This window comes from Strigops habroptila, unplaced genomic scaffold, assembly GCF_004027225.2.
Source record: "Strigops habroptila isolate Jane unplaced genomic scaffold, bStrHab1.2.pri NW_022045612.1_ctg1, whole genome shotgun sequence".
NCBI lineage: Eukaryota > Metazoa > Chordata > Aves > Psittaciformes > Psittacidae > Strigops > Strigops habroptila.
Window position 1 is genome coordinate 1 of NW_022651091.1, and position 12,857 is coordinate 12,857.

Genomic DNA, 12,857 nt, shown 5'->3' on the forward strand with positions numbered 1-12,857 from the left:
TATGGGTCGCTGTGGGTCGCTGTGGGTGCTCTATGGGTCGCTGTGGGTGCTCTATGGGTCGCTGTGGGTCGCTGTGGGTGCTCTATGGGTCGCTGTGGGTCGCTGTGGGTGCTCTATGGGTCGCTGTGGGTGCTCTATGGGTCGCTGTGGGTGCTCTATGGGTGCTCTGTGGGTCTCTATGGGTCGCTGTGGGTGCTCTATGGGTCTCTATGGGTCGCTGTGGGTGCTCTATGGGTGCTCTGTGGGTCTCTATGGGTCGCTATGGGTGCTCTATGGGTCGCTATGGGTGCTCTGTGGGTCGCTGTGGGTCTCTATGGGTGCTCTGTGGGTCTCTATGGGTCGCTGTGGGTGCTCTATGGGTCTCTATGGGTCGCTGTGGGTGCTCTATGGGTCGCTGTGGGTCTCAGGCAGGTTCCCGGACGCGGCGGCGGCTCCGGGGCTGCGGCTCAACGGGCAGCACCGCGAGAAGCTGCTGCAGCGCTGGGACGGCGGCGACGGCGCCTGCGACGAGTATGACCTGGACTCGGACCTGGTGAGCCCCGCACCGGCTCCTGCGGCCCAAAATCGCCCCAAATCGGCCAAAATCAGCCCAAAATAGCCCAAAATCAGCCCAAAATCGGCCAAAATCAACCCAAAATTGGCCAAAATTGGCCAAAATCAGCTCAAAATTGGCCAAAATCAGCCCAAAATTGGCCAAAATAGCCCAAAATCGGCCTAAATCAGCCCAAAATCGCCCAAAATTGGCCTAAAATCGCCCAAAATTGGCCAAAATTGGCCTAAATCAGCCCAAGATTGCCCAAAATCGGCCAAAATCAGCCAAAAATCGCCCCAAATCGGCCTAAATCAGCCCAAAATCAGCCCAAATCAGCCTAAATCAGCCCCAAATCAGCTTAAATTGGCCCGAATCAGCCCAAAATCAGCCTAAGTTGGCTTAAACCAGCCCAAAATCTGCCTTATTCACCCCAAAGTAGACCTAAATCAGCCCCAAATTCACAACTGACCCTGAAAGTCAGTTCAAATCACCCCAGAATCACTCTTATTCACCCCAAAATTGTCATGTTTACCTCAAAACCGGCTCGAATCAGCCCGAAATCCACCTCATTGAGCCCAAAACCGGCTCAAATCAACCCGAAATTGGCCTAAATCGGCTTCATTCACCCCAAAATGTACCTTATTCAGCTCAAAATCAATCTCATTGATCCCTTAATCGACCAAAATCCCCCTTATTTGCCCCAAAATCCATCGTTGAAACCCCAAATCAGCCCCAAATCAATGAAATCAACCAAAATCTGCTCAAAACCGGCCCCAAATCACCCAAATTCACCCCAAAATCCCCCACTGAGCCCCAAAATCCACCTTCTTGAGCCCAAAATCACCCTCGATCCCCAAATCAGCCCTAAACCAAGTGAAATGAGGCCAAACCAGGCCTAAATCATCCAACATAGACCCAAAATCACCTGAAATCAACCCAAATCAGCCCCAAATTGACCCAAATCAGCCCCAAATCGACCCAAATCAGCCCAAATGACCCCAAATCATCCAAACCCACCCAAACCTCCCCCAAATCATCCCAAACCTCTCCCAAATCACCCCCAAATCCCCCTTTTTTACCCCCAAATCCCCTTTTTCCACCCCAAAATTTCTCTTTTTACCTCAAAAATTAGTGTTTTTTCACCTCAAAAGCTCACTTTTTGCCCAAAATCTCTCTTTTTCACCCCAAAACCCCCCTTTTCCAGTCCAACGGGTGGGATCCCAACGAGATGTTCAAGTTCAATGAAGAGAACTATGGGGTGAAGACAACCTACGACAGCAGCCTGGCCTCCTACACGTAATGGGGGCGTTTTGGGGGCGTTTTGGGGCGTTTTGGGAAGTTTTGGGGTGTTTTGGGGTGTTTTAGAGTGTTTGGGAGGAATTTAGGGGGGTGTTTTGGGGGGTCTTGGGGTGTTAAAGGGTGGTATAGAGGCGTTTTGAGGGTGTTATGGGGGTTTTGGGAGCATCTTGGGGTGTTTGAGGGTGGTTTTGGGGTGTTTCAGGGTGGTTTTGGGGTGTTTTGGGGTGTTTCAGGGTGTTTTGGGGCTGGTTTTAGCTGGTTTTGGGGTGTTTCCGGACATTTTGTATGTGGTTTTGGGTGTTTCAGGGCGTTTTTGGGGTGTTTCAGGGCATTTTGTGTGTGTTTTGGGGTGTTTCAGGATGGTTTTGAGGTGTTTTGGGGTGTTTCAGGGCATTTTGTGTGTGTTTTGGGGTGTTTCAGGGTGTTTTGGGGCTGGTTTTAGCCGTTTTTGGGGTGTTTCCGGGCATTTTGTATGTGGTTTGGGGTGTTTCGGGGCGGTTTTGGGGTGTTTCAGGGCGTTTTGTGTGTGTTTTGGGGTGTTTCAGGGTGGTTTTGGGGTGTTTTGGGGTGTTTCAGGGTGGTTTTGGGGTGTTTTGAGGTGTTTCAGGGCATTTTTTGTGTGTTCTTGGGTGTTTCAGGGTGTTTTGGGGTGTTTCCGGGCATTTTGTATGTGGTTTTGGGTGTTTCAGGGCGTTTTTGGGGTGTTTCAGGGCTTTTCTTGTGTGTTTGTGGTGTTTGGGGGTATTTTTAGCTGGTTTTGGGGTGGTTTTGGCCATTTTAGGGGTGTTTTTGGCCCATTTTAGGGTGTTTTGGGCCGGCTTTGGGATGTTTTTAGGCGGTTTTGGGGTGTTTTGGGCCATTTCAAGGGCGTTTTTGGGGTGTTTTTGCTGTTTTGGGGGTGTTTGAGGTGTGTTTGGGTGCTCTCCCCACCGTCGCAGGGTGCCGCTGGAGAAGGAGAACTCGGAGGTGTTTGTAGCTGTGTCACGGGTGGTTTTGGGGAGTTTTGGGCTGGTTTTAGGGTGTTTTGGGCTGCTTTTAGGCCATTTTGGGCCATTTTAAGGCCGTTTTTGGGGTGGTTTTGGCTGTTTTTGGGGTGTTTTTGGCCGTTTTTGGGGTGTTTGAGGCGTGTTTGGGTGCTGTCCCCCCCGTTGCCGCAGGGTGCCGCTGGAGAAGGAGAACTCGGAGGCGTTTCTAGCTGTGTCACGGGTGGCTTTGGGGTGTTTTGGGCCTGTTTTGGGGCGTTTTGGGCCGTTTCAAGGGGGTTTTTTGGCGGTTTTGGGGTGTTTTTGGCCGTTTTTGGGGTGTTTGAGGCGTGTTTTGGTGCTGTCCCCCCCGTCGCCGCAGGGTGCCGCTGGAGAAGGAGAACTCGGAGGCGTTCCGGCAGCGGGAGGCGCGCGCGGCCGCGCTGGCGCGGGAGATCGAGGCGAGTCCCCAGCACCGGCTGCGCGCGGCCGCCGAGGAGCAGGAGGAGGGACGGGCCGAGGACGAGCGCCCGGGGCGCAGGTGGGACGCAGGGACGGGCCCCGGAATGGGGCGAAATCGACCCAAAATTGGGCTAAATCAGCCCAAAATTGGGGAAAATCAATCCAAAATCGGGCAAAATCAGCCAAAATTGAGCAAAATCGGCCCAAAATTGGGCAAAATTGACCGAAATTGAGCAAAATCAGCCCAAAATTGGGTAAAATCGACCCAAAATTGGGCAAAATCAGCCCAAAATTAAGCAAAATCGACCCAAAATTGGGCAAAATCAGCCCAAAATTGGGCAAAATCAGCCCCAAATTGAGCAAAATCGACCATAGTTGGGCAAAATCAGCCCAAAATTGGGGAAAATCGACCGAAATTGAGCAAAATTGGTCTAAAATTGGGCAAATTCGGCCCAAAGTTGAGCAAAACCAACCAAAAATTGGGTAAAATTGGCAGAAATTGAGCAAAATCACCCCAAAATTGGGCAAAATTGACCGAAATTGAGCAAAATTGGTCTAAAATTGGGCAAAATTGGCCCAAAGTTGAGCAAAACCAACCAAAAATTGGGTAAAATTGGCAGAAATTGAGCAAAATCGGCCCAAAATTGGACAAAATTGACCGAAATTGAGCAAAATTGGTCAAAAATTGGGCAAAATCGACCGAAATTGCATAAAATTAGCCCAAAATTGGGTAAAATCACCCAAAATTAAGCAAAATCGGCCCAAAATTGGGCAAAATCGGCCCAAAATTGGCCTGAAATTGGGAAAATCATCAGTGGATGGAGCCAAATCAGCCTAAAGTTGAGCAAGATCGAGTGAAATCGGGCAAAATTGGCCTGAAATTGGTTAAAATCGACCAAAATTGGGCAAAATTGGCCCGAAATTGAGCAAGATTAAGCCAAATTGACCTGAAATTGGTGTAAAATAGAGCAAGATTGACTGAAATTGAGCAAAATTGGCCCAAAATTGAGCAAAATCAGCCGAAAATTGGGCAACGTTCACCCGGAATCGGGCAAAATTTGCCCCATTGACCCCCAAACCCCTCCCCCCCCCATTGACCCCCCCAAACCCCTCCCCCCCCACTGACCCCCCCTCTCTCCATTGCAGGGACCCCAAATTCCCGCCCCTCCCCCAGCGCCCGCGGGGGGGGCTCCGCTGCGGCTCCTCCCGAGGGGGAGGGGGAGGGGCCCCGAGACCCCCCGGGGGGGGAGGGGCCGGAAGTGCGCCCCCCCCACCCCGAGGGGGCCCCCCCCACCCGGAGCCGGGGGTCAATGGAGGTGAGAGGGGGGAGGGGCTTAAAGGGGGGAGGGGCTTAAAGGGGGGGAGGGGCTTCATTGTAGCCCCTCCCCCACTCTGTGTGTCTCTTCCCCTCCCCCCCCTTTAGGCCCCTCCCCCAAGGCCCAGCGACCCCCCCGTGGGGGGAAGGGCAGCGGAGGGGGGTGCCCATCCCCCACCCCTGGTGAGAATGGGGGAGGGGGGATGTGTGGGGTGGGGGAGGGGCTTAATGGGTGTATGGGGCAGTTATGGGGCTGCTCTGGGGGCGTGGGGCAGTCATGGGGTGGTTATGGGGCACGTATGGGGTGTGGAGGGTACTTATGGGGCAGCTATGGGGCGTGTAGGGCACTTATGGGTTAGGTATGGGGTGTGTGGGGCACTTATGGGGCAGGTATGGGAGGTGTGCGGCACTTACGGGGCATCCATGGGGGGTGTGGGGTGGTTATGGGGCACGTATGTGGTGTGTGGGGTACTTATGGGGCAGCTATGGGGTGTGTGGGGCACTTACGGGCTAGGTACGGGGTGCGTGGGGCACTTATGGGGCAGGTATGGGAGGTGTGGGGCACTTATGGGGCAGGTATGGGGGGTGTGGGGTGGTTATGGGGCAGGTATGGGGTGTGTGGGGCACTTATGGGGCAGGTATGGGGGGTGTAGGGCACTTATGGGGCAGGTATGGGGAGTGTGGGGCACTTATGGGGCATCCATGGGGTGTATGGGGTGGTTATGGGGTGCTTATGGGGCATCTGTGGGGGGTGTGGGGCACTTATGGGTCAGCTATGGGGTGGCTATGGGGCACTAACTCCCTCTCTCCCCCCCAGCCCCCCGCCTGCCCCTCCCCCGCTCCCCCAAGCCCGGCCCCTCCCCCCTCCCGGACCCCCGCCCCCCCACCCCCGTGGTGGGGGAGGGGCCGCCCCCTCCCCCCGCCTCCCCCTGCCCCTCCCCCACCCCTTCGCCCTCCCCCTCCCCCCACCCAGGATCTGCCCCTCCCCCCCCCGGCCCGGACCTCGCGGGACCCACAGAGACCCCCCGCAAAGGTGAGGGGGGGGAGGGGCTTGTGACCCCCGTGTGACCCCCGTGTGACCCCCATGTGACCCTCCCGTGACCCCCATTTTTGGGGTACCCCCCCCCAGGTCCATCAGAGCAGCAGCGGAACCAGTTGGAGGAGCTGAGGAAATTTGGGGCTCAGTTTAAGGTGTGGGGCAGCTGTGGGGTGGTTGTGGGGCAGGTATGGGGCGTGTGGGGCACTTATGGGGCATGTATGGGGGGTGTGGGGCACTCATGGGTCAGCTATGGGGTGGTCCAGGGGCAGTTATGGGGTGTGGGGGTCACTATGAGGGACAGCTATGGGGTGGTTATGGGGCATGTGGGGCAGCTATGGGGTGGTTATGGGTCACTTGTGGGTCAGCTATGAAGTGTGTAGTTCACTTATGGGAGTCACTTATGGGGCATTTATGACGTGTGGGGCACTTACAGAGCATTTTTGGGGTGTCTGGGGCAGTTATGGGTCAGCTGTGGGGTGTGTGGGGTACTTATGCATTACCTATGGGGTGTGTGGGTCACTTACAGGTCATCTGTGGGGTTTTTGAGTCACTTATGGGTCAGTTATGGGGTGTGTGGGTCACTTATGGGTCAGCTATTGGATGTGTGGGTCAGTTATGGGTCAGCTGTAGGGTCTGTGGGTCACTTATGGGTCAGCCGTGGGGTGTTTGGGTCACTTATGGGTCAGCTATGGGGTGTGTGGGTCAGTTATGGGTCAGCTGTAGGGTCTGTGGGTCACTTATGGGTCAGCTATGGGGTCCATGCCTCACTTATGGGTCACTCATAGCTCTCCCTCCCCCATTGCAGCTCCAGCCCAGCAGCGCCCCCCAGGACCCCCCCCCAGAGCCCCTCCCCCCACCCCGCAGCGGCCCCTCCCCCCCCGGAGCCCCCCCCGAGGCCCAAGGGGGGGGTGGGGGAGGGGCGGGGGGAGGGGCCGGGACCCCCCCGGGGACCCCCCAGGACAAGGACGAGTGAGTGGGGGCGGGGCTTGAGGGGGGCGGGGCTTGGAGGGGGGCGGGGCTTGAGGGAGTTGATTTTGGCCCTAAAACCCCCATTTTTGGGCCGTTTCTCCCCGTTTTTGGGGTGTTCCAAGTGGGGAGAGAGGAGGCTTAAGCTCCTCCCCCCCTAATTAGTCCCTTCCCCCCTTAATTAATCCTGTTTTAATTAACCCCCCCCATAGGCAGGTGAAGAAGTCGACGCTGAACCCCAACGCGAAGGAGTTCAACCCCTCGAAGCCCCTTTTGGGCGTGGTGAGGGGGGAGGGGCTTAAAGGGGGAGGGGCTTAAAGGGGGAGGGGCTTAAGGGGGGCGGGGCTTAAAGGCTGACCCCTAATTTCCCCCCTTTCCCTCCCCCCATAGGGCAAAGCCGCTGCCCCCCCCTCGCCGGGGCCCCGCCTCCACCCCTCCCCCACGCTGGGGGTCATGACCCCGCCGGGGGCGGGGCAAGGTGGGGGAGGGGCCGGAGGAGGAGGAGGAGGTGGGGGGGGAGGGGCGAGCAGCATCTATGCCCCTCCCCCTCCCTATATCTCCTATATACCCCAGCTCCATGTGCAGGTAAAGCCCCTCCCCCCCCAACTGTTCCCCCTTTCCCCCCCAAGCCCCTCCCCCACCATTTAAGCCCCTCCCCCTTCTGTTTCAGGCCCCCCAAATGTACCCGTACCCCGTGTCCACCCCCCCCCAAGGCAAATACCGGGGAGGCAAAGGTGAGTGGCTCCTCCTCCCACGATATGACCCCCATGTCGCCCCTCCCCCCACGATATGACCCCCATGTCGCCCCTCCCCCCACGATATGACCCCCATATCGCCGCTCCCCCCACAATAGAACCCCCATATTGCACCTCCCCCCACGATAGAACCCCCATAATGCTCCTCCCCCCACGATATAGCCCCCATATCGCTCCTCCCCCCACGATATGATGCCTATATTGCTCCTCCCCCCACGATATAGCCCCCATATCGCTCCTCCCGCCATGATATGACGCCCATATTGCTCCTCCTCTCACGATATGATCTCCATATCGCTCCTCCTGCAGTGATAAAATTTTTGTATCGTGTCTCTTGCAATGATATGACCCCGATATGGTCCCTCCCCCACAAAATAACCCCCGTATCGCCCCTCCCCCGCCCCCTCTGACGTGTTTTTGCCCCTCTTCCCCCTTCTCACAGGTTCCCTCCCCCCGCCGCCGCCGCGCTCGGAGCAGCCTCACGCCCCTCCCCCCCCAGCCCCTCCCCCGTCGGCATCCGCCCCTCCTCCCCCTCCCCTGGTGCCTGTGGCCGCCCCTCCCCCCCCGCCCCCTCCCCCCCATTACTCCCAGTACATCTCGTACGGACCCCCCCAGGCCTTCGGGGGGGGGGCAGCCGCTCGTGCAGCCCCTCCCACACTACCCCTCGCAGGTAAAGGGGGGGGGCGGGGCGACAGGGTGGGGGTTGGGCAATATTGGGGGTGATATCGTTGGGGGAGTGGTGATACAGAGTTATATCGTGGGGGGAGGAGCGATAGGGGGGGTCATATCGTGGGGGGAGGGGCGATAGGGGGGTCATATCGTTGGGGGAGGGGCGATAGGGGGGTCATATCATTGGGGGAGGTGTGATGTTGGGTCTGTATTGTTGGGGGAGGGGCGATAGGAGGCGATATGGGGGGGGATTAGCAATATTGGGGCCATATCGTTGGGGGAGAGGCGATAGGGGGGTCATATCGCTGGGGGGGGGCACGATTTCAGTGTCCTATCATTGGGGGAGGGGCGATATAGGCATTATATCGTGACCTGATCTCTTCTTATTGCTCCTCCCCCCCCTTTCCAGGCTGTGTTCGCGCCGCTGCTCCCCGGCAGCCCCCGCCTGCACCCCTCCCCCACCCTGGTGTCCTCCGCCGCCCCTCCCCCGCCCCAGTTCCCTCCCGGCGACCAATCAGGAGCCCCACAGACCCTGTACGGTGAGTATAGCCCCTCCCCCCTCCCCAAAATCCCCTCCCACCCCCCAGACCCCTCCCCCACCCTCTAACTGTGCCCCTCCCCCCACAGCCGCTGTCCATCAGCCCTTCCCCCCCCCGACGCCGGCCGGGAACCCGCCGCCCCCACCCCCCAGCCAGGTAATGGGGTGGGGGAGGGGCGATACGGTGGGTCTAGAGGGTGGGGGAGGGGTCTAGAGGGTGGGGGAGGGGTGTATGGGGAGGGGGGAGGGGCCTTTTGTGGCCCCACCCCCCTGACCCCTCCCCTTCCCCCCCCCAGGGTGGGCAGCAGCCGCCATTGTTCCCCCCCGCCCCTCCCCCCCCCGGCGCCCCCTCCCCCCAGAGCAGCTTTGCCCAGCCCCCCCCGGCCCCTCCCCCCACCCCGGCTCCTGCCGCCCCTCCCCCCCCTCCGCCGCCCCCCCCGCCCCCTCCCCCTCCTCCTCCCCCCCCTCCCCCCAGCGCCGCTGCAGCTGCTGCCGCCGTCTACGCCCTTCACCAGAGCCTGACCCACGGCTATGGGGTGGCGCATGTGGGGCAGGTGGGGGAGGGGCGTTGGGGCGTGGGAGAAGGGCAATATGGTGGGGGGAAGGGCAGCCAAAGTGGGGGAGGGGCGATATTGGGGGTACAGGGTTGGGGAAGGTGCGATATAGGGATCATATTGTTGGGCGAGGGGCGATAGAGGGGTCATATTGTTGGGAGAGGGGCGATAGAGGACTCCTGTCACTGGGGCAGGGGCAATGTGAGTGTTATATTGTGGGGGAGGGGCGATACAAGGGTTTTTCCCTTGGGGGAGGATCGTACCATGGGGGTAGGGGCAATATGGGGCTTATATCGTGGAGGGAGGGGCGATAGAAGGGTCATATTGTGCAGGGAGGGGCGATAGGAGGGACATATCGTGGAGGGAGGGGCGATAGAAGGGTCATATTGTGCAGGGAGGGGCGATAGGAGGGACATATCGTGGGGGGAGGGGCAATAGGAAGGTCATATCGTGCGGGGAGAGGCGATAGGAGGGTCATATCGTGGGGGGAGGGGCGATAGGAGGGTCATATCATGCGGGGAGGGGCGATAGGAGGGTCATATCGTGCGGGGAGAGGCGATAGGAGGGTCATATCGTGCGGGGAGGGCCATAGGAGGGACATGTCGTGGGGGGAGGGGCGATAGGAGGGTCATATCGTGCGGGGAGGGGCCATAGGAGGGACATGTCGTGGGGGGAGGCGTGATAGGAAGGACATGTCTTGGGGGGAGGGGCGATACATGTGTCTCCTGACTCGCCCCTCCCCCCCAGGCCCACGTACAGACGGGTCTCGCGGCGGCCCCGCCCCCCCCCCACCCCGGGGCCGCCCATCCCCCCCCCCAGGTGATGCTGCTGCACCAGAGCCACGGGGGGGGGGGGGGGGGGGGCGGCGTCACCCCCGGGCCCTTCCCCTACATCGGCCACCACCAAGGTGAGGGGGGGGACACTTGGGGGGCAGGAGCGGGACTTGTGGGGCTGAGGGTTGGTGTTTATGGGGCACTTGGGGGGGGCAGAGGGAGCACTTGTGCGGATGGCATTGGTGCTTATGGGGCACTTTAGGGGCACTTATGGGGCTGGGGGTGTCACTTATGGGTCTGGAGGAGTCGCCTATGGGGCAGAGAGGGGTCACTTACGGGGCTGGGGGGGATTTATGGGGCTGGGAGATGTCACTTATGGGGTGGAGGAGTGTTACTTTTGGGGGTAGAAAATCACTTATGGGTCTGGGGTGTCACTTATGGGTCCTAGAGGGGTCATAGGTCTGGAAGAGTGTGGAAGAGTGTCACTTATGGGTCTGGGGGTATCACTTATGGGGCGCCCCACATTTACACTCCCCCCCCCCATCTCCTTCCAGTCCAGTCGCAGCAGCTCCAGTTCCACCCCCCGGGCAACTGACGCCGCCCCCCAAGTGGCTCCTTCTGCCCCCCAAGTGTGGGGCTGGAGCGTGGGGGGGAATCTATGGGGCAGAGCTGGAGCCGCCCCTCCCCTCCCCCCCCGCGGGGGCTTTTCTATTATTTATAGTGGGGGGAGGGGGGAGGGGGGAACCTTAAAAATGGCCCCAAATGACCCAAAAAAGAGGAAAAAAACCCCAAAACCGAATAAAAAAATAAATTTTCTGTTAATTTGGGGGGTGGGGGAGGGGCAAAGGGGGAGAGGGGTCTGTGGGGTGGGGGAGGGGCTTAAGGGGTGTGTGGGGCACTTATGGGGCAGCTATGGGGTGATTATGGGTAGGTATCGGGGGGGTGGGGGGAGCGGTCTATGGGGCAGGGGGGTCCCTCCCCCCCCATGTGGGTCTCAGCCCCACAAGTAGCAGCTGGACGCGGTGGGGGAGGGGCCCGTGTTTATTGGGGGAGGGGCAGTTGTGGGGCAGCAGCAGCCTCAGGGGATGTGGGGCCTGTGGGGCAGAAAAGGGGGGGTGGGGCTGGGGGGGACCCTCGAGATCCACCCCCAGCCCCATAGATTCACACCCAGCCCTCCCAAAACCCCCTGCCAGTCCCTCCCCCAGCCCCATGGAGGCCCCTCAGCCCCACATATCCCCCCACACCCCATCGATTCGCCCTCAGAACCCCCCTCCACCCCATAGACCCCCCCCCAGCCAGCCCGTTATATCCCCATAGACGCCTATAGACACCCCACAGACACCCCATAGATACCCACAGACTCCATATACATACCCTATAGACCCCCATAGACACCCCACAGACACCCCATAGATCCCCATAGCCCCCAATAAACACCCACAGACCCTCATAGCCACCCCATAGATCCCCAGACAATCCATAGACCCCCACAGACACCCTATAGCCCCCCCATACATACCCCATAGACCCCCACAGACACCCCACAGCCCCGCCATACTCCCCCATAGACACCCCATAGATCTCCATAGCCCCCAATAGACACCCCATAGCCACCCCATAGATCCCTAGACCCCCCCCAGACAATCCATAGACCCCCCATAGCCCCCCATATATCTCATAGACCCCGACAGGCTCCCCACAGACACCCCATAGCCCCCCCATACATACCCCATAGACCCCCACAGACACCCCACAGCCCTGCCATACCCCCCCATAGACACCCCATAGATCCTCATAGCCCCCCATAGACACCCCCAGACCCCCACAGCTCTCCATAGCCACCCCATAGATCCCCAGACCCCCCCAGACAATCCATAGACCCCCATAGCCCCCCCATACATCTCTCATAGACCCCCACAGGCTCCCCACAGACACCCCATAGCCCCGCCATACCCCCCCATAGACACCCCATAGATCCCCATAACCCCCAACAGACACCCCATAGACACCCCCACAGCTCTCCATAGCCACCCCATAGACCCCCAGACCCCAGAGACAATCCATAGACCCCCATAGCCCCCCATATATCTCTCATAGACCCCCACAGGCTCCCCACAGACACGCCATAGCCCCCCATAGACACCCCACAGCCCCGCCATACCCCCCCATAGATCCTCATAGCCCCCAATACACACCCCATAGACACCCACAGACTCCCACAGCTCTCCATAGCCACCCCATAGATCCCCAGACCCCCCTAGACAATCCATAGGCCCCCATACATCTCTCATAGACCCCCACAGACACCCCATAGCCCCCCCATACATACCCCATAGACCCGCCATACCCCCCCATAGATCCTTATAGCCCCCAATAGACACCCCATAGACACCCCCAGACCCCCACAGCTCTCCATAGGCACCCCATAGACACCCCATAGCCCCCGCACCTCGGGGGGAGCCCGTTCCCGCTGTAGCCGTGGTCGTGCTGAGCCCCGAGCACCCGGAGCCGAGCGGCCGCCACCGCCTCCGGCAGCCGCTGCTTCGGGGGGGGCGGCGCCTCCCTGGGACCCACAGAGACCCATAGGGACCCCATAGGGACACATAGGGACCCACAGAGACCCCATAGAGACCGCATAGGGGGACACACAGAGACACATAGGACCCATAGAGACCCCATAGGGACACATAGGGACCCCATAGAGACCGCATAGGGGGACACAGAGACCCCCAGAGACCCCATACGGCCCCACAGAAACCCCATAGAGACTGCATAGGGGGACACAGAGACCCCCAGAGACCCCATACGGCCCCACAGAAACCCCATAGAGACTGCATATGGGGACACAGAGACTCACAGAGACATCACAGGGACACAGAGAGACACATAAGGACCCATAAAAGCATATAGGGACCCACATGGGCACACAGAGACCCCATAGAGACCCCTAGGGACACACAGAGACCCCATACGGACCCCCATAGACACACACA

General features: G+C 59.4%; 1 protein-coding gene across 1 annotated transcript; it reads left to right on the forward strand.

The window, feature by feature from the left end:
* Positions 1-382: 382 nt before the first annotated feature.
* ATXN2L (ataxin 2 like) lies at positions 383-10,631 on the forward strand (the record flags this gene model as incomplete). The annotated part of the gene is made up of 18 exons (XM_032919726.1): positions 383-532; positions 1,737-1,828; positions 3,176-3,334; positions 4,402-4,571; positions 4,679-4,753; positions 5,388-5,603; positions 5,700-5,761; positions 6,415-6,578; positions 6,788-6,857; positions 6,966-7,160; positions 7,246-7,309; positions 7,773-7,843; positions 7,899-8,000; positions 8,409-8,538; positions 8,627-8,694; positions 8,990-9,091; positions 9,839-9,998; positions 10,419-10,631. Coding segments are annotated over 18 exons (2,091 nt in total), but the record flags the coding sequence as incomplete, so codon positions are not given.
* Positions 10,632-12,857: the final 2,226 nt, after the last annotated feature.